The sequence below is a fragment of the Tiliqua scincoides genome, chromosome 2 (assembly GCF_035046505.1).
Source record: "Tiliqua scincoides isolate rTilSci1 chromosome 2, rTilSci1.hap2, whole genome shotgun sequence".
NCBI classification, from domain to species: domain Eukaryota; kingdom Metazoa; phylum Chordata; class Lepidosauria; order Squamata; family Scincidae; genus Tiliqua; species Tiliqua scincoides.
Window position 1 is genome coordinate 121,793,536 of NC_089822.1, and position 21,683 is coordinate 121,815,218.

At 45.9% G+C, this 21,683-nt stretch overlaps 1 protein-coding gene and 1 pseudogene across 1 annotated transcript in view; both read right to left on the reverse strand.

The window, feature by feature from the left end:
• Positions 1-21,683, reverse strand: part of COL5A3 (collagen type V alpha 3 chain) — a 130,675-nt gene that overhangs the window by 9,855 nt on the left and 99,137 nt on the right. Inside the window, exons 49-65 of the mRNA XM_066612797.1 lie at positions 21,480-21,533; positions 20,398-20,451; positions 19,870-19,977; positions 18,108-18,161; positions 16,324-16,377; positions 15,464-15,517; positions 13,065-13,118; positions 12,456-12,563; positions 9,801-9,854; positions 7,846-7,899; positions 5,656-5,763; positions 5,488-5,541; positions 4,957-4,992; positions 3,350-3,403; positions 2,987-3,245; positions 1,818-1,930; positions 247-315 (exon numbers count right to left, since the gene is read on the reverse strand). Of these exons, the coding sequence (XP_066468894.1) occupies positions 247-315; positions 1,818-1,930; positions 2,987-3,245; positions 3,350-3,403; positions 4,957-4,992; positions 5,488-5,541; positions 5,656-5,763; positions 7,846-7,899; positions 9,801-9,854; positions 12,456-12,563; positions 13,065-13,118; positions 15,464-15,517; positions 16,324-16,377; positions 18,108-18,161; positions 19,870-19,977; positions 20,398-20,451; positions 21,480-21,533 (1,341 nt within the window). The remainder of the gene's footprint in view (positions 1-246; positions 316-1,817; positions 1,931-2,986; positions 3,246-3,349; positions 3,404-4,956; positions 4,993-5,487; positions 5,542-5,655; positions 5,764-7,845; positions 7,900-9,800; positions 9,855-12,455; positions 12,564-13,064; positions 13,119-15,463; positions 15,518-16,323; positions 16,378-18,107; positions 18,162-19,869; positions 19,978-20,397; positions 20,452-21,479; positions 21,534-21,683) is intronic.
• On the reverse strand, positions 12,857-12,976 carry LOC136642649 (5S ribosomal RNA; annotated as a pseudogene).

The following is a 21,683-nucleotide window of genomic DNA, read 5'->3' on the forward strand; positions in this document are numbered from 1 at the left end:
AGGGGTGGGGCTGATGAAGGATTGCAGAGAGAGAGGAAGCAGGGGTGGGGCTAATGGAGGATTGCAGAGAGAGAGAGGAAGCAGAGGTGGGGCTAATGGAGGATTGCAGAGAGAGAGGAAGCAGGGGTGGGGCTGATGGAGGATTGCAGAGAGAGGACCTGACCATAAGAGACAGGAAATAGCAGTACATATCCTAACTAGGCTGCTTTTCAAAGTAAGAGGAAGTGACAAAAGGAGAAGCCCTACCTTCTTGCCCCGTTTAAATGTGCTGTACCAACTTCCTGGTTGTTCCTTGCTCCAAGCAGCAAGTCGTACCTAGACACAGGGATTGCAAATCAGGTATCTTGTTTCATGACTCTGAATTCAATAAATCAAAGAACAGGCTTTCAGTCCCTCACCCCAAGTTTCCCCCTACCAAATATGAGCAATGACAGTGATGTGTTTGCACTGGGGTATCACCCTGACCTCGCTCAAAGGTTACTGGAGCTCATTCTACTAAAAGTGCCATTTCTGGTGCCACTGATGCAACAAGAAAATGTAGAGAGTCATTCCTGTTGCCTGCTGTGAAAACTCACACAGACACTCACCCAAAGTTTGAGCCTTCCCCGGTTGTGCCAATCTCCAGCTGTCAAAGAACAAAGCTTGTTCCTCTCTGCATTCAGAGCCCTATCCTGCTCCTTGATCACAGAGGATGGGCATTTTTGGTGGGTTGTGAAACTGAAAAGGCAGATTCGGCTATGTGCATCAAGGTTAAATAACCTGCTACTTGGCAGGAGCACTGCTGCCCACTCACCATTATACCCACAGAGGTTTGAGCGGCTAGTAAAGTGAAACTTTTTTTAGGTGGGTCCTGATGCTGAAAGTTTTGGGAACTACTGATCTATTTCATTGTTCACTTTATTGTTCATACTGGATTTTGGTTATTATCTGCCTTGGGCATCTTTCTGAGCAAAAATAAAAGATAAAAATGCACACATGTGCATGCGCAAGTGTGTAAAAATAAAAAGTGGACCCTTAATAAATAAAGGGGTTGACTTCTTTGATCTCATTGTGAATATATGTAGTTGCCATTCATGGCTTAAGACCCTTGGGCCAAATAGGTCACTATTGACTATCAGCAGCTATCCAGAGTTTCAAACAAATGTCTTTCTTAGTCCTACTTGGAGATGCCAAGGATTGAATCTGGGACCTTCTGCATACAAAGCAGGTGCTCTTCCACTGAACTGTGGCCCCTCCCTTGTTCTAGCAAGGAACTTGTTTTATTCTTAAGCAAAGGTGTGCATTCAGGGTCACATCTATTACCCCGGATTATGACAAGTGCTGAGAACTTGAGTTTGCACTCTTGCTTTGTACACTTAACATACATCAGTATCCCCTGAGGATTCTAGTGACAAAAGAAAAAAAACAAAATCACACAACACTGTATAAGGGAACTCAAGAGCGTTGAGCGTGGCTGCATCAGGCGAACAAATTCATCTAGTCCCAGCTTTCTGTTTCTGACAGTGACCTAACAGATGCCTCGGGGACCTGCAAGCAGGACATGGAAGCCAAACAGTCTCTTCCACTGTTGTTTCCCAGCAACTGCTATTCACAGACGTCCTGCCTCTGACCTTGGAGGTCTGATGTCAGCCCACCTCTGAGTTAGACCGGGTATTGGAAACTGAACGATAAAATAAATGTTTAACCAATCCTTTTGATGCAGAAAGTCCTTGGCAATCCTGATGAAATGGATCCATGCTTTATCCTGTTTTCCGCAGCACCTTGTAAAAACAACTTTTCCCCAGACACCTCTGCTGAGACTGAGCACATCTACTTACTGCCTCAAATTTCTTGTCAGGGAATAAACAGGTTTCTCCACCAGCAGTAAAGTTGCAGAAGACTCTGAAGGCATCTCGGCTGCAACCTTGGTTGGGATCGATCCAATATTCACCTGGAGATGGATGGAGAAGTAGGTATCAGTGCGGAAGAGATTGATGGGCCCCTGGAGAGTGATGACAGCCCCTCCATCACTACAGAAAACTGGATACCTTTAATAAAATCAAGGACCTAGATTCACTATAAGTCCACATGGCAAGATACAGAACACCTATGTACCCACATACAGTTGCCCTGCCCCCTAATCACTATGAGCAGCATTCAACTTTCCTCTCACAGACTTAGGGTACATCTACACTAAAAACTTCCACTTGTTTTCCAGCTTCCTCCAAGGAACTTAAGACTAAAGCTGTGACAATATGGTAGAGATTCTACTATGCCAAGAATGCAGAGTACTACATGAAATGAAGGAATTTGTTAGGAGAGACATGACAGCTACAGACTTTTCCAAGTGTTTCTATGGCCTCAGATTTGAAATACTGGAAGTACCTAAGAAGACCCCATGAGCATTCAGGACAAATCCCTTCTCTAGCCTTAAAGAATCCCAAGTTAAGCAAAAAATACAAACTCAGCCTCCCTCTAGGACCTCTTTAGGTCTGTTACATCCATTGCCTTTTATCTAGACCAGGATCCTCCAAACAGCAAGCCAGATCCGGCTTGACAAAAAAGCTATCTGGGTGTTGCACTTTCCGTTCCACAACTAAGTCTCCTATGTCTTTTGAGTCAATGTTACCCTGCACATGCCTGATCTTGTTTGATCTCGCAAGCTAAGCAGGGTCAGGCCTGGTTAGTACTTGGATGGGAGACCACCTGGGAATACCGGGTGCTGTAGGCTTATACCATTGTCTTTCGAGACTGAAGGTTGCCAACCAACCAACCATCACAGATACATGTACCAGGCAGCCACTTCCACCTGGAAGTTGAGGAGCAGAGCCTGCTGGGGCAACAGACAGTGGAAGCAGCTGCCCAGCATGAGTTTCTGTGAAGATCAGCATGAAAGACACAGGAGGCTGCATTGTGGAATCGAAAGCACCATGCCCTGATAGCTTTTTCATTATGCACCAGGCCGCGATTCGTGCTGATCTAGACCAAACTTTGCTCTCAATCTCACCATCTGTGAGGTGGGGATGGCAAAACTGGAGCTCCTTGCAGACCCGAGCTGGACTTTCCGGGGTACCCAATGGACATCGCATCTGCTCCACTTCATCGCGAAGAGAGCTCAGCACTGCTAGAACTTCTGACAAACCATCAGCATCAGGGTCAGTGCCCGGTCCTCCTGGCGCATCTCCCTGTTCTCCTAGCTCCCAATCACGACGACTCTTACGACCACCCTCCAGAGGCTGTGGGTCTTGCAGCTGAGCAGGGCGACCCTAAGGGGGGGAGAAGGGGACAGAGAAAGAATGAGGAAGAGGAAAAAGTGGATAGGGCTGGCCCAGTGATCACCCCTCCTTCTGGCTCCTCTGCCATCACTTACCGGTGGCCCTGGAGGGCCTGCTAATCCTGGATCCCCTCGTGGCCCTATGGGTCCCTGTAAGACAGCCAATCAGAATATCAGTCCAACCATGTAGGTGTATGGACAACGCATGGCAAAATCATAGGCCTGACTGATATAGCAAACCAATTTCTCGGCTGTACCACTTCAGACTCAAGGTTGGGGGGAGCTCATGTGACTGAAGGTTCACATATACAACAAACATTCTGCACATAAAACAATAGATTTTGGGGATCCTTCTTCCAAAAAAGATCCTTCTCATTGACATCTAGTTTTCAGTATTGAGATTGTCATGAGCAAGCCTACCCCCTCCTATGGAAACCCTTCTCCCCCTCCCCTCACCAAATGGCAGCATTCGGTTTAAACGAAGGTTGACCTCGGAAGCAGCCTATTACATTCTATGTTGTGACCAGAGCTCTAGGTCTTGTATCGCACATAGAACTCCACCTTAAATGTATAATGGAATCTTGTGACTGTCTGGTTTCCCCAGGGAACAACAGTCTTGACTGAAACCTTCCTGGGTCCTCATTGGTCCAGATCGATTATCTGATTTGGGACTGGGAAATGTGGGCATATGTTTAATTTCGTATTAGCCTATCAGAGCCTGGGAGGCTAGGCTCCCTAAAATGAAATCTCTGTCCAGATGAGTTGGGAGAACAATATGTGTACATGATGCAAGATGTGCTTTGCAAGATACAGGCAAGTCAACATGAAAGCCTTGATGCTGGCTCAGCTAGGAAAGAGTCAACTGTGAAGAAAATCTTTCCCTCCAGTGCCAGGAGGATGCTGAATTGTACATGGACTCTTTCTCAGGGGAGCACTAATTAGAATCTGCTTTTATTGTATTTTGAACTGTGCTTCTTGATCTCAAGTACAGAATTTGATTATCTGTTTGTTTTCTCCATGTTCCATTTTAATTTCAAATAAACTTTTTCCTTTGATTTGATTAAAATTCACTTGCCTAGTGCTTTAACCAAAGAGTAGCTGGCCTAAAACCTTTGATGCCTTGCTCAGATTGGCATGGTACCCAGAGAAGACTTACGTGTGTGCATGATTGTATGGTCATGTGAGTGAAATAGAGCAGGGAGGTTGATCAAGATGCTCCTTGCTCTTCTCCCTCCTCAAGTAATTCGAAGTGAGGGCTGTTGGTGTGCAGACAGACCCACAGCTGGTTGAATGGGTGGTAATGTGGCCCTGACCCCATGCTGCTGAGGGTAGTGACCTACTGGATATGCCATTCTGATGTGATCTTGGGGTACAGAGAAGCACCACTTTTCTTGGAGGGGACCATGGTCCTTTGAGCTATCCTGTAAATCACCACAGTGTTTTTGGGAGTTTCTTTTTACTGGGGAGTAAAAATTTCCAGTGATGAGGCACAGCCTGCGCAATGACTAGCAAATAATACGTTAGCCGATATACAACTTTTACTGCATATGTATAAGGGCACAGGCTACAGGAACCAAATTTTCCTGATGCAGAATGTAAGTTCTTTAAGCACAAAAATCCCAAATTCTTTTTTAAGCTGATAGGCTTTGACCCAAGACCCCCTGCCCACCCTCACAGCCCTTAGTAGAATGGGACTTACTTACCGGTGAGCCTTTGTTGCCTTTTTGCCCCAGAGCTCCCTGAAAAAATACAAAATAGGAGGTTTGTGTGTAGGAAGTGGGAAGGCATCAGAAGAGAGGAGAGGTATTCTGAGTAAAAGGGGCTAAGAAGATACAGAGTGTGAGGGAGGAAGCTTGTGGAGTGTGGTAGTCAGCGGGAGTTGTGAAGTATTTATTAAATTTATAGGCTTTTCCAAAACAGAGATGCTCAAAAGCGGTGAACAACAAAATCAGAACAATTAAAAATAATAAAGAGAGTTGACCAAAGTGTTTACAAATGCTGCAAAGGAAAATATGTCCCTAAGAAGGAAAGGGAGAGTCATGTAAGCACAAGGAGTCATTGGGTACTTTAAAGAAGAAATACAGCATAAGAGTCTGGTTTCTGACAGTGTCAGGTGAGGGAGGGATAACACTGGGAAGAGAACCTGGGAGCTACAAGCCTGTTCATCACTTGAATGGTCATGTCTTGCCTTGGAAATGACATAGCATTCAGTGTGAAGTCGGGGAAGTACTTACTGAGAGGCCTGGTGATCCAGGTGGGCCTGGAGGGCCAATAGGTCCAATGATTCCCTATTGGGAAGGAGGCAGAATGTCAGCATTGAGTGTTCTGAGGGCTCTATCCCAGCACCATCCTTGATCTCTTCACCCCCCCCCCCCATCTTAACTGAGTTTCCATCTACTCACAGGATCGCCCTTAGGGCCTGGTGTTCCCTGGTTCCCTGGCAGCCCCTGGTCACCTTTCTCACCCATCTCACCTGGGGGGCCAATCAACCCAATGAGTCCTGCATGGCCCTAAAAGGAAAGCAGACAATCTTAAGAAGAAATCTCTCTCTCTCTCTCTCTCTCGCTGAACCCTGTAAATGACTTAAGTTTACACTTATCTGTCCTTGGTCATGAATCACAGAAACAAATACTGAGTGCGCAGCCAGCATTTGGAATTTCTTTCCCCAAAAGCAAGATAGAAATATATTTAAATTTTTCCCCAAAAGCAAGATAGAAATATATTTCTGCCCCTGGTGAGCAGAACTGACTTGTAACATACATATACTGCAGTGCATATGGTAAGTATAAAATAGATCTCTGGTTCATGGTCTGTATCCCATTCATACTAAAAATATTATTTCAGAGAAGACAGATCAGCTTTAGGCCTGGTCTACATACACGGCATAACAAAGTGGGTTTGAGATGATAAATAGTACACCTGACATGATAAAACGGATGGCACCACTTCAGACTGCAGATGTGAGGGAATGGTTTTTTGAGTGCTTCTCTATATAACAGCAACACCCCCAATTTCCCTGCCAGTAGTAAACTAAAACATCAGGGACTGAACTGGGCTAGACCCTCTCTCCATGAGGAGCTAGTTTTTACTTGCAGGGAATTTTTAAAAAAATGTAGAAAAACACTGGGATCTTCATATTTATTGTTTTAACTGTTATAGGGCACAATCCTAACCGGCAGTTATGCCGTAAAGCACGTTTGAGCCTCCCTAGGTGGGAGCTGCGTCGGCACATAAGATGCGTGGACGGAGGAAGAAGCCTCTGCCGCGGCTCCCGAGCCGCTGCTTGTCGCCGCCAACATAAGCGGCAAAGGTAGGCATTGGGGGTATGGGGAGGGGGTGGGAGGGGGCGTTACTGGGTGGGGGAGGGCGGGCCCAGGGGCGGACGTGCGGGGAGCCGGGGGTGGGGCAGGGACCCGGCGGTTATGCCGGATCCCAACCCGTCCCCGGGGCAAGCGGAGCGGCGCAGGTCTGAGGAGACCCATAGGGGCACGCAGCCCTTACCCATGGGTAAGGGGAAGAGATTCCCCTTGCCCGTGGCTGAGCCGCTGCTTGCTGCAATCCCGCGTTGGATGCAGCGCAAGCCTCCTGGCTTGCCTCTCCAGCGCAGGTTAGGATTGCGCCCTTAATTGTTTAAATGTTTTATTTAATGCTTAAATCGTTTTAATGTTTTATTACTGTTTTTAATACTGTATGATCCCTTGATTGCCCTTCTTGAGATAAAGGAAAGATATAATTTTTTTAAAAAAAAAATAAATAAAATGGAGGTAGTCTTCAAAATGGCAGAACCCCCCCACCTGCAGCCCGAAGTAATACAGTCCAATTTGTTGCCTTGGGATTGATTCTTCTACCACCCCATTTTTCTCTACGTGTAAACCAGGTTTTAGCCCCCTTGGAATGGTGGGCATTTCATGCTGATAGGGAATTTGCCCATTTCTACACAGTGAGTTCATAGTTTCGCTTGGAATTTGAAACCAAAAGTATCACCAAATAATAACCAATGTTTTCTATTTGTTGCAGTGAACCAGAATGCCAACATGTTCTTATGAGAATTAACATGACCCTGGGGTAGGTCTGCACAGCTGGTAATCCATCAAGTAAACACAGGCCAGTACCCATGTATGATGGCCTGCCAGAAGTCAGATAACTCAGGGTCCAATCCTATCCAACTTTCTAGCACCAGTGCAGCCGCAATGCAGTCCTGAGGTAATGGAACATACGTTTCCATACCTTGAGGAGGCCTCTGTGTCTGCCTCCCCAACAAAGGAAGCAGTGCATACCCCATTGGCACAGCAGCACCGGCACTGGAAAATTGGATAGGACTGGGCTCTCGCTCTGTTCCAATCCCACTGTTGCAATCACAGAAAAATGGCAAACATAGGATATTTATCAAGCCCTACTGGGGCATCATATGTGACAAGTGGGCTGCACTGAGTTTGGTGGGGAAAATATTACCTAAAGGCTCTGAAAAGTGAAGCCTCTCACTGAAAAGATAGGCGGAGATTCGATGATGCAAAAACAAAAATAGGAAAAATTCCTAGTTCAGGTGGACAAGAAATCCCACCTATCAGATAGTAGAGGCTAACTGGCCTTACCTTCTCTCCCTTATAGCCAGGATCACCCTTGAGGCCTGGAAGTCCAGTGGGCCCCTGTGAGTTGGGGAAGAATTGCATTCATAGGTCATTTGGATTTGGTCAGCACAGGCTACAACAATGCACAGGAGCAGGATTTAAGATGACAGTGTATTTTGCTGTGACTAAAGGCCGATTCAAAAGTTTGTTCAGGGACCTACAAATTTTGACTGGCTTTGAGGTCATGGAAAATCACCTGTTCCCCTCTGGAGACAGAAAAGGGCATATAGGTCTCGTCTGGGCAGGAGGTCTGGTCTAGAGGGTAGAGCCTCCGTTAGCCTGAAGGTAACATCAGAGGGTCGCCAGTTCAAGGACACCGGCAGCTCCCTGAACGGCTGAGAATGGCGAGACCTTGAAGCAGCTGACAAGCCCAGCTGAGTGATTCCACCTGCTCTTGGTATGAACAAGAAGCATCTTGGCTGCCCTCCATGTGAGAGATGGAGCTGCTTGCCAGCTTGCGTGGGAGAACTGGAGGCCAGAAGTGAGACCAAACCAGGAAGATCCATTCTGAAATGTTGTTGGTTCTTGAAAGAGAGAACCTCTATGATTGTAAAAATCCCCTTGAGGGATTTAGAAACGCCTGCCTATGTAAACCGCCTTGAATAAAGTCAGAGGAGTAATCCGATGACCAGAAAGGTGGTATATAAATACCTAGTTGTTGTTGTTGTATACTGTTCATTGTTTCTGCAATTGTACTGCATTCTGGAGGAGCTTACGAGTGCTTTGGAAGGAAAGTGTAACTGTGGGAATGATCCCCACCCTCCAGCTCCAAGCAGGAAGTTGGGGCTTTTCCTTTTTGCTTTGGCTCACAAGATTTCAGCACCCAGAGCCAAAACAAAAAGTTTCAGTGTTTTCCTCCAGATTGGAGCTGGGGAAACCAGCAAAGATATTTCAAATTGTTAAGTTACACTTAAGAGGAGCTCCAAGCATCTCCAAAACACATTGCAATTTCAGTTCCCTACATCCATCTCCAGCTCCAATCTGGAGGAAAGACTGGGGCTCAGTTTGTCACGCTCACCACAGGTTGACGGAACACTCATTATGGTAAGCGGAATTGTGGATTTTTCTGTTCATCGCTACTTGTATATGATATGCATAATAATATTACTGTTGTTTATATGGCACCATCCGTGCACATGGCACATTACATATTTGACAATTCGCTGCTGAATGCATGAACTGCCTCTACTGAAAAGCACAGCACTTGAGATGATGTGGAAATCCCATCTACTGAGTTTGTGGTGGCCGTTTCACACATGCAAGTCGTCACTTCGGAACAGCAGTCACTGTGTAAATGCAATCTGAACCAGCCTTTGGCTTAATAACCGCTCAGTGTTTCCACCTGAGCAGCAGCTTCTCCCCCTTACTTTCTAGACACGTGAGCGCACATGCTCATCTGGTTTGTAGCACTGCTTAGGAAACTTAATCCATAGCTGAAGTGCTCTCACTTTGCAGTCCCAGGAAGTTCTACAACACTGGGCACAATCCTAACCCACTTTCCAGCACTGACTTAAGGGCAATGCAACTCCGAGGTAAGGGAACAAACATTGCCTTACCTTGAGGAGGTCTCCGTGACTGCCCTCCAACTGCAGGATGCATCACATACCCCAATGCCATAGCTATGCCAGTGCTGGAAAGTGGGTTAGGATTGCGCCCACTGTCTGCCATAAAACAAATACCCATCCTAAACATGGGCTGCAAGCCTATGCATTGTAATCTGGGAGTAAACCCCACTAAACAGTGGCACTTCCTTTTGAGTAAACATCCGAAGGATTGTGCTGAAACTTAAAAAGGAAAAGGTTGGAGGCTCAAACAAAGAGTAGCAGGGAAGAAATTAGTTAACTAGAAGTCTCAAAAGAAGAAGGGAGGCTGTTCCTGTGTCATGGCCACAAATGGCCTCTGTTTTCCACTGCACTCACCATGGGCCCTGGTGGACCTGCCTGACCAGGCGCTCCAAGCAGCCCTTGTTCACCCTGTGGGAGAAAGAAAGTGCAACGTTAGTGACAATTGGAAGAGGGCTTTATGGGGGAGCTGAAAGGTCTTTACATACCCCTGAGCAAACTTGTAGAATGGGAGAGGCGGGGGAGAGGAGGACTGAAAAGCCAAAGTGTGTAATTAAAGCAGATAAGGAATCATTCACACACACAAATATCTGTAAAGAGGCTGTCATCTAAAGGCGCAGTGTGCATGCGTGAGTACGCAGAGAAGGGAACTGTATACACAGCTGGAGCTTTCTTTACTGTTTACACTGCTTCAATTCCTGCAGCTGGCAACATGAGCTGCTTTTCAAACAAGACACAGCTCCCTTACTTGTGCATCAGCTGCTCTACTGAATCACACAGCCTGTGGTGAAAATCCCAGATTCCCCCCCCCCCGCCTTTTTAAACCGGTTTTGGGCCTTCCCAGCACCCTAGAGGTTTTTGTGTAATGCTTCACCATCCTGAACGGGCTGCTTAGTCATTCAAAGACAGGAGCCATGTTTGCCCTATTGAGGTGCTGTTTATTGTTTAAGCATCTTCTTCTTCCTCCTCGACAGACTGGTAAACAAAGGACTTGGTACTGAGCCAGTGCATTGGACTGTTTAAGCCCACCTGATCGCCTAGAGTGGGAAACGGATTATTGAATTATTGAAATTGAATAGAGTGAGAAAGTGGCTCGTGATTCCAGTATCCAATCCCACAAATGCAGGAGAGTTCATGTCCACAGGTGATAGGAAGTGGGGTCACACATTCCCTCTTTGCGCATTTGTCCAGGTCTGACAGGAGGAGCATCTGATGCGAACTCACTCAGCCATCTGCACAAGAGCGGGTGCTAGGACACTGGAAGAGTGTATGTGGGGTAGGGAAAGTACCCATAGAAGTTGCATCAAGTTTTTGTCTTATTTGCAGCTTGCATTTGCCAACCTTTGTTGCCTCCTCCTTTATCCGCTCCTCTTCTTAGTTTGTGTGTCATGTTTTTCATTCTTGCATCTCCGCCCCCATTGCTTTGATACAACCTTTTAGAAACTTCTGCTGTTTTACCTCCCTGCTCCCAATTTGCTCAGAAGGGGGTGGGTTGCCACATCTCTCAGACTGCCATACTCCACTATTTGGTTTTAGGAGAAAACCCTTGTCTTTTGGGATTGTCAGCCTGTGGGTGCCTCTGCCCCCTGGGCAAGTCCCGGTCATAAGGGTCAGGGATGACATCTGAGGTCCTGGGAGACAAGAGCTTAATCCTTTATTATTAAAGCAGGAGTTGCTGTTTAATGATTTATCATTACTAATATTTATTATTTTTATGACAACAGGGGTTACCCCTCTCCCAATATATGCAGATGTTCTTCAGCCTACTAGGTGGACCCTCTTCAGATATGCCATGGACATTTGTAGGAGCAGGGATTCAGAGCTGGTGGATCTTTTTTGGCTAGTAATTCCTATGGTGGAAGGGAAGCCCCAAGGGTCTCCACCCAATGTCTGGAAGAGTTCAAAAGATCTGGGAATCCTTCTATGTGTGGGGTTAGTCCCAGTTTAGCAGCCCAGTGGGCACTTGGGGCAGGTCCCTCAAAACCTCATCCACCTTTGCTTTCCTTTTGCTTCATCTTTGTTTTCTCTCTTGTCCCCACATCCTCTTTTCCTCCCCCTCTGGTCTACCTTCTCTTTCCTCCAAGGCTATGCTTTCCTTCTCTAAACCGTTCCTTCCATCTCCTTTCCTCCTGTCACCATTCCCATATTGCTTTTGTATCTTTTCCTTCCTCCTGTTGCCTCTTCACTCCTGCTTACACCTCCTTTCCACCTAGCCTTCTCCATGCTTCAGTCTCCCATCCCTTGTTCTTTTGCCTCCTTCATTTGAAGCCTCCTGCACTCCTGCTGGTACTCCCAGCCAGGATCCCTATCAGCTGGGATGCCAACAGTATCCCTGTGGGTTTGCATGCCTGGCAATGTCATCACTACCATGTCATTTGTCTTGCTGCAGCTAGCTGCTGGCTTCTACTGGGGCCACCTGGGTGTTTGTGAGGGGCAGTGTATGCCACATAGCCCTACTGGGAAGGAAGATGGCCTCTATCTGCTTGGCCTCCCAGTCTGGGATTGTGGGAGTGATCTTTCTTTCCCAGTATATCCCCATTTAGAGGGTGATGCGAGTGCAGGGAAGTAGGTACCAGTCACTAATCAGTACTGCATCAGTCTGCTCTTCCTCTTCCTTTACCCAGCCACAAATTTGAAAGAAACAAAATTACCTAGACATACACACTCCAAGACAGGGAGACCATCAAGGAGCCAGATTTTTCCCACAATCTCTCTGACACCTTGTCAGGTGTCAGGAAGATAACTAGGAAGATAGTTTCTAAATTCCATCCTCCATCTACCTGCCAGTAGTTTTAAAAGTACTGCCTTCTTTCCTCCCTTATGGCGAAATTTTGAATGGTAATTCCTGCTCCCTTTCTGATATATTTTCAGATATGTGAAAAATGTTGCCCCCTTCCTGTCATGATGAAAACAGTCTTGAGTTTAGTATTTTTACAACCAATGGGAAGTCATTGGCTCTCCACCATCCATTAACAGTAACCCAGTCATTGGATTATGAGCTAAGGCACTCACTGCTGGGCCAGGAATTCCACGTAGACCTTCTGAGCCAGGACGGCCAGGGGGCCCTTGAGGGCCCACAGGTCCCATCTTCCCTGCTGGTCCTTCTGTGCCAGGTTCCCCCTGAGTACAGAAACAAACACAGTACAACTGAGAATAGGGATGCTTAATTAATGCAAGTGTCCAGTTCAGGTTTCTGATAAATAAGATATTTCAGTGCTGAAGTTACTGATTTTGAAGAACACAAACTTAATTTGCACAGCCCTGCCTCTTGAGCTGAGGGACAAAATTATCTACTGCAGGATGCCTTCCTCCACCAAATGAGAATATTGGTGCTGGAACAGATGAAAGAAATACTGGGTGAGAGGAGAGATTCAACAGGTTGGCAACCTTCAGTCTCGAAAGACTATGGTATAAGCCTACAGCACCCGGTATTCCCAGGCAGTCTCCCATCCAAGTACTAACCAGGCCTGACTCTGCTTAGCTTCCGAGATCAGACGAGATCAGGCATGTGCAGGGTAACAGTTGCTGCCAGAGAGATTCAACAGGAATTTGATAAAAATGATCAACACCCCACTACTAGATCCTAGGAGATGTTTTGCTAGAAGTAGTATCTTCTCTTACCTTGGTCCCTTTCTCACCCTGCCGACCTTCACGGCCAACTGGCCCAACCGGCCCCTAGAACATAAAATGATCACTCGTAACAAATTCTGATTATTGTTCTCATTCTTTAACACTTCTTCTAGAGAAGAATTCCAGTTTTGTTTGGTTCCATTTACATAAGAAAGTAAAAGTTAAATTTGTTCTATGCCATAAGCCATTACACATGCTACCAATTAAAAAGGCATATAAGTCAAATCAGACCCCACTCAAAATCTATAAATGCACAACCAGCTCCAGATCGTTAATACGTACACATAATCAGAAAAAGTGCAATATAAGATCAAAGTCGCTCCATAATGTGTTTCCAAAAGTACACAGATTGGCCCAAATATTGAAAATTGTCCATAATACCACTAAGGATATCAGAATGCACTTGTTTAGATTTAGTCAAAGCTAGTACAAACATCATTAGTTTTTGAGTGATCTTGTCATTATGTAAATGGTATTTGTAAGTTTGACCAGAGCTCTCATCCTTTCAGTAGTTCTGGAACGAAACTATTCCTTACAGAGCAGGTCATGGCACAGCAAAAAAAGTAACACAGCATATCCCCACTCTTATCTAACCTGCATACATAAAACTGCAGACCTGTGCAGTTGAGGAATGTACGCTGTGTTGAGGCATTTGCCGTCTAAAACTGCAGATGGCACTAGCTGAAACCTTCAAAATGCAAACTTGCCTATGGAAATGTGATAGTTCTCCCCATCTCGTGGTTGCATGTAATAACTGAGTTAAGAACATAAGAACCTAAGAACAGCCCCACTGGATCAGGCCATAGGCCCATCTAGTCCAGCTTCCTGTATCTCACAGCGGCCCACCAAATGCCCCAGGGAGCACACCTGATAACAAGAGACCTCATCCTGGTGCCCTCCCTTGCATCTGACATAGCCCAGTTCTAAAATCAGGAGGTTGCACATACACATCATGGCTGGTAACCCGTCATGGATTTTTTCTCCAGAAACTTGTCCAATCCCCTTTTAAAGGCGACCAGGCCAGACGCCATCACCACATCCTGTGGCAAGGAGTTCCACAGACCAACCACACGCTGAGTAAAGAAATATTTTCTTTTGTCTGTTCTAACTCTCCCAACACTCAATTTTAGTGGATGTCCTCAGGGCTGAAGACAACATTGAACATTTTTGTTGGGTCCACGCAACCTTCAATCTACTCCCAAATTCTGCTTGAGCTGCCTTACTGCAGACATCAGAAAAGTACGTAATGACAACCTGTACTGATGTTTTATCTGAACAGTATCCCGAGACCAATATTTTAAAAGAGGGCAATGTTAAAGACAAGTGCTCATCCCCAGCCTGAACCCAGACCTATTTTGGCAAGCAAATCTGAAACTCTACACTAGCATACAGAACGCTATGATAGGAACCTCCAATTTCTGTGATTACAAGAAATTATTAAAAAACTAAGGACCAAATCCTGAAGCCCATAGTGCCAACTCTAACTGTTGCAAATGTGCTGTAAGGCACACTTATGGCACGTGGGGTGGAGGGAGCGCCAGCACTGGGCTAGTACCAATAGGCGCTGAGCCTCAACACTGCATGGACAGATGGATGGCTGGAGATAAGACTTCTTGGGGCAGAGGTGAGGCAGGGAATGGACGGAACAGTGCAGAAGGAGGGGCGGACTGGGCCCAGGAGGGGGGTGGAGACGGCAACAACATCCTGCCCCCGCATTCTAACCCCCCTCCTGAGCCAGGCAACCTGACACGGGTCTCCTTGGTTCTGTGACCACTCAAACGTGAGCAGAGAGCCATTGGCACCACCGTGGTGTTGCTCCCTTACCCCAAGAAGATCCCAGCAGCAGCCTCGGCGCCCACAGGATACAGCGGTTGGCATTTGGCGCCATGGCGTTCAGGATTGGCTGAACTGGTGCCATGGCGTTCAGGATTGGGCTGCCCCTCACTTAAGTTAGGTGGGGCAAGTTCTTATTGGATTTTTTTTCCCCCTCATGGTCTAGCGAAGGCTGTTTCTCTGGGACTGTGCAGGCCACTTGTGTTCTGGCATAAACACGCCCACGCATTTGCCCTACATTCCAAGCATTTAGCTGAGATTGCCTACAGCTGTACATGGGTTGCTTTTGGAAACCATGAGAGCTAGAAACGTGTTTTGAAAAACAACAACAGACGGACAGCCTGATTGTTTACTCTAAAATAATGTCCCTGAGTTCCACAGAGCTCCCTACCAAATAAGTATACAATGTAATTGCAACCAGAACCTCACATTATTGAAATATGTTGGCATCTGATTAAAAAGGTATCATCTGAACTGCCAGGTTCAACAACGTTGAAGTTGACAACGTGCAACTTCTTGGACTTGTTTTATCTTTTGGGATGGCAGCCCCAACTTACCCGCTTTCCCGGTGACCCAGGAGGGCCCGGCTCTCCAGAAGCTCCAGGAGGTCCCTGAAAATCAGAGTGCAGATTATTTCTAACCATCCCGATTTTTTCTGATCATGTGTGATAGTGTAGAAAGAAACTTGTGCTACTGCATGTATGTGGCTCGTTGCATGCAAGAGTTGCGAAGGGCCTCCATGTGCGCGCCAGACCTAAGAAATATTATGAATGGTACTAAATACAGATAGTTCAGCCTTTCCACACCACAATGGTTTTGATGAAGTTCAGTGCTGGATTTCTTGTCTCAGTTGCCACACTATAAACATATTGGTTTCATATATAATATTTTCCCCAAAGAATTTTGGGAACTACATTCTGGTAAGGATATTGAAAATTCTGGTCTAGTTCTCTTCCTCAGGGAGCTAGTTCCCAGGATTATCTGGGGAGAGGGAATAATAGCCAAACCAGTTTAAAGTAAATACACCCCATAAAAGACTATAAAAATGCTTTTTGAGTACTAGAAATGTTTTTGAAAATCTAAATACAGAAATATCTTGACTTTGATCCACTTGATTTTCATTGCTTTGCTCTTTCAGCCATTTTCAATTATAACCACATTTCCAATTTCGTCTGCATGCTTTCCTCTTTCATCCAATTTCATACAAATTTCCACGACCTTTATCAACGTTCTTATGCTTATTTTTCTTTTATTGCAGTTTATCTAGGTTTTGCGTGCATTTGCATGTGTCTGCACTTTCATCCACGCTCTGGTCCTTAACCAGACGAAAGTGCAAGGTAGATGCTGTAATGAAAACAACAACAATGGGGGGGGGGGTTGGGTGATTGCTCCCCAAATTTGTGCCTGCCATACTCACAGGTAGTCCAGGATCCCCAGTGTCACCCTTCTCACCAGCAGTTCCATCCAGACCCTGGAAAGAAGGAAGATAGGCATTAGTATAGAGTCTACCTGTTCCTACCTGGAGAACAGCTATTTCAGCTCCAGGGCACTAACACAGTAAGCTGGCATTTTTGCACCACTTTGGCTGGAGCACCAGCTGCATCTTATCTCAGATCAGTCAGTTCAATTATGGTTGTGCTTGTGCACTGGTATTACTGTACCGCACTCTATGTGGGACCGCCCTTGAAAATCATGCAGAAACTTCAACTAGTGCAAAATGCTGTGGCATGACTGTTGGACAGCAGGAGGTGTGGCAAGCACTTCATGCCTCTGATTTACAAGCTGCGTTGGTTGCCAGTCTGTCTCAGGGTACAATTCAAGGCGCTAGTAAGATCTAGAAAGTTTGGGACCAGAGAACTTGAAGGACTATTCCCCCCCCCTTCCATATGAAACTGCCCATCTCTGGAGATCAACTGAGTGGGCTTTCTGGCATGTGCAACCACTGATAGAAGTACAGTTGGCTGTGACACATGAGAGGGCCTACTCTGCAGTGGTACCCAGAACCCCTTGTCCCTGATGCAAGGCTGGCTCCATCACTTACACTGTACCAACAGATACTGAAAACATTTCTGTTGCATTTAGCTGTTGGGGCCCAAGCTTACGTTGATCTCCTCTGGTTCTTCTTTGTTTTGATTTTTTTTTTTCTAGTGCTGTATACTGTTTAAATGCATTTTCCATTAATTATTGATTTTATTTTTATTGTAATTTGCTATCTATTTTGGTATGCTGTAAGTCCCCTTCATGAGAAAGCAGGGTCCAAATATTTTAAATAAAACAAACATCCCTTGAACATCTTGAACTTGATGTTGAACAGCCTACTTGAACATACCTTTAGAAAATGAAGCTCTTGCTAAACAAGCAGTCAAGATTTACTATTGACATTAACCACCTGTTGACATTAACCTTAACATTAACCACCACTTAAGTTTTCTAAAACTATCTATTCAAAAATTACATCAAGTGAAAAAAAAGATTCTGAACTCGAAAACTGAATTCAAATTCTGAAATCTGGAAAATGTGCCAATTTAGCTGTAGCTATGTCTGGATTGTGCATGTTGAAAATGTCTTACAGTTCCTTATAAAACTATGAGTTTTATTTATTTATTATAGACACATTCCTCCCTTCTGTAGGGTGTGGAATCCTACTTTATCCTCACAACGGTCCTGTGAAGTAGGTTAGGTTGACAGAGAGAGTAGCTGCCTTAAAAGTCACTCAATAAGTTTCACAACCAAGCTAGGATTTGAACTTGAGCTTCCCTGATCCAAAGCAAATGCTTCCTATAATAAGTCTCTTACTGTTTATGTGATCACTTGTGTGATCAGCCAAGCCAGAAGCATATAGCCTTGCCAGAAATTATAGTCTCTCTTTCAGTTCATTAAAGACTTCATCCACCACCTTGACTTCAAAAGAGAAACAACAAAACTTATAAACAAATCCAGATGTTGAGGGCAGCAGGGCAAGAAGGCCCTTAAGTTTTGTGCAGATTAGTATAATTCTGGATATGCTCCCAAATGCAGGATCTGGGCAGGCTTTCAACCCCCATGATGAGATTTAACTTTTCATCCGAAACAGGAAAACCGAGAAGTACTGGCTTGCAGACCTTTCTCTTGCTCTTACCCCACTGAACCAATATCCCTTCCTCAGAACCTAAAAAAGAAAGCACGTTTAATATAGGGGCTCAATCAAAGATTAATACTCACAGGAGGGCCAGGGTCACCGGATGGGCCTGGGTCACCGGGGAAACCTATTGGACCCTGTTATGGAAGGACAGGAACAATGAGAACCACATAGCCCAAACCCCCCACCCTGGAAAGCACCAGTCCTCCAGAAGCCAAACTACTTGGCTCCTATTACTCCACTTCCACCCAAATTGTGGAATGTGTCTGCTTATCTGTTTTCTGGGTTTCTCCATACTCCAGGGGTGACCATACAGGTTTCTGAGGAAGGATACTAGTTGGTGAACATCCCTGTCTCAGATTGTACTGCCTAATGTTGAGGAGCTGGAATAAAATTGCCTTAGGGCACAGGTTCTCAAATTTCATAGGAGTAAAACTCCAGAGGTAAGTCTTTGGAGGGGGGAGAGGCAGAGACGTGATCCCCATGATCACGTCACTAACGGGGAGCGAAGGGTTTTGTGTGTGTGTGTTTTTTTTAAACTCACAGGGGGCTGCTGCAATGTCCAGGAGTTGCAGGGAGTCCCACAGCTCTCCACAGGGCTTCCTGAGTCTTAGAATACTGAGAAAAAGTGATTGTAAACCCCTTCCAATTTGTGATCACAAAGTCAGGTTTACGATCACTTTTCCTCAGTATTCTAAGACTCAGGAAGCCCTGCAGAGGGCTGCGCAGGGCTCCTTGCAACTCCTGGACATTGCAGCAGCCCTTTGCAAGTAAAAAAAAAAAACCCTTCACCTCCCATTAGTGATGCGATCCTGGGGATTGGATTGCTGCCTTTCCCCACCCCTTAAGGGGCCAGAGGTTGAGGCTCGTAGGCAGGGGCGTCGCAACACCCCAGTTTGAGAACCTCAACTTTAGGGGCTCTTCCAATTACTTCACCAAGTCTCCTTTAATCATAATTCTGTTATGTAGGCTTCCACTGAGTTTGTTCTATTGCAAGGTAGACACCAGGTTCTGGGGGGCCCTGTGCTAGCCCCTCCCCTTCATAATGTGCTCTCCCCTGAATATGCACACCAAAGGCTCTCCCTGAGGCCCAAAAACAGTGTGTGCACATCCTTTTTCCTTAGTGCAGCTGAGGAGAGTACTTGCCTATCCCACTCTCTTTCATAGCCACAGAGGATGGACACACTCTTTCCTCAGAGTGGACAGAGGGCAGGATGGACACTATTTCCTCAGAGGCATTGAAGAAAGAAAGCATCTCTTCCCCCCCCCCCCCCGGTTTTCTTGGTGGCTGAGAAAGGTGGCTGATGGCTGTCTTCTTTCCTCAGTCCAACTAAGGGAAGAAACCACCCACGCACTCGCTCAGACACAACAACGGCAGAGCACCTTGCTCAGTGGAGCAAGTTATAGTCTCAGTCTCCTCTCCTCAGTTAGTCTCTTCTTCCTGTCCTTTGCATTTGTGAATGGGCTTTCTAAAGGCCTCTGCATCCTCACAGGAGCATTTGGTGAAGCCCATTTGCACATGCAAAGGGCAGAGGAAGGCATGACACTCTATCACTGAGAACATCACTCCACCCTACATAAAGGCGAATACAGGGGGGCGTGGCTCAGGGTGGGTCCCCAAGAACTTATAGACCCTCAGTCAGTGCCCAGCCTGATTGACCTCTGATACTATCCATGCTCTGAAATGGGATGGTGGGATCTTTTTTGTTGGACGTTATAGACCTAGGTGATCAGTCAGCCTGAAGTGTCTTTAGCCATCAGCGACCTGAGGTTTAATATACTTTCGAATAGGGAATATGAGCTGGATATCCTTTCTGCTTTTAAATTTAGAACGCAATAACTCACTAGGTTCCCTTTGGACCCATCTTCTCCTGGAGGACCCTTTTTCCCAGGAGGTCCTGCAGCTCCCGATTGGCCAGAGTCTCCTTTTTCACCTACATCGCCCTTCACCCCCTGTGAATGCATAGAGACATCAATCACAATCGGTCACAGACTTTGAAAAAAAACAACACAGACAAGCTCATTTAATCCTAGGGAGAGTTTCACATCTCTGTTTTAGAGTCATTTCAGCCAAGTGACTCAAAGCTTCAGGATCTTATCCAAATTTAAGGAGAGAGTGGATTAAAACAGACTAGGGGACAAATCCTATCCAACTTTCCAGCGCCAACACAGCCGCAGTGCAGCCCCAAGGTAAGGGAACAAATCTTGAGGAGGCCTCCGTTGACTGCCTCCCCCCCACAAGATGCAGAAAATGCCCCATTGGCATGGCTGCATCAGTACTGGAAAGTTGGATAGGACTGGGCCCAAACATTAAAAGAAATGGTGCAGGAATTCTGAATTTTCCCCAGCTTCAGTCTAAAACTAGAAACTTACCGGCCGGCCTGGCTCCCCTGGAGGTCCTGGGTCCCCTGCTTCGCCTGGTTCACCCTATGTGATGAGAGAGAGAATGAACCCCAGCCCAGTTGCCTGGCTGCCTCTTCTCCAACCTGGGGCCTGTTTTCAGTGCCTGCAATTCAACCCCAGAAAATGCATACTGGGGTATTGAAATACCTCTATCAATTGATTCGATTAAGAGATATGCCAGGACCTACTGGCACCTTTTCCAGATGTTTCTAGTTTTATTATAAACAGATATATGCAGAAGAGCCCATAAGAGAAGGGGCCTATAAAGAAATATAGACTTATCTATCTATTCAACATATTGGTCCTCGCTCAGAGGAGCAGAACACTTCCATCACTTAGGTATATGTGGCCAGGTCACATTTACAGCTAAAATTACAAGCAGCTTCTGAACTACAGTATATCAAATTAATCACTGGGAAAGTTACACAAAAAAGTACACATGAGCACGTGCAGCATTTGTAATCCTCTGTAATAACTAGCACTAAGGATGTGGGGCTTCCGAGGATGTAGCCCCAGATAAACTTCAGCCCTAGTTAATCTCACTACATAAAATAAGCATGATCGCTATGTTTCCTGCTGAGTCAAGATAAGCTTTTCCTAATCCCCCGGTTGCGGCAGGTCTCTACAACCCCTAACTTTCCCCTGCTTCTCCCTCCACATGTCAGCAGGCAACACACAGGTATAGAATATACACACAAGCTTCTTCATGGCTCTAACTCTATATTAGGCCACATCAGCCTCTAACCTCTCGGCTCATTTATTTATTTGATTGATTTACACTCCGCCTTTCTCCCCGAAAGGCACCCAAGGCGGCTAACAATCAATACATTAGAATACAATATAAAATGGTGCCTTCATATCACTGGTAACATTTTCCTCTACCTTATTCAATTTACAGCTCCCTTGATTTTTGCCTCTGCTGGTGGCAAAACACCATGCTGCCAGAGAAAGGAGCACATCTGCATGCGCTGAGGGGGAATCTATTTGTCCTTTTCCCTCATCAACGTAAGGATGCGTCAATCCCTATCCCAAACATCCTGATTTGGACTCACCTTTTCACCAACGGCACCTGGTTGTCCCAGTCCACCTGGTTGCCCATGCGGGCCCTGGAATTAGAGAGAAAACAAGCAGTTGAGAATGTGTGCAGCACAGCTCACTGCAGCACACTCCCTTGTCAAGTGGCTATCCAACCACCCATCCAGTTAGATTAATCTTTCAACTGGATCAAATATCCTCCTCCTGCAATTTAAGCTCAG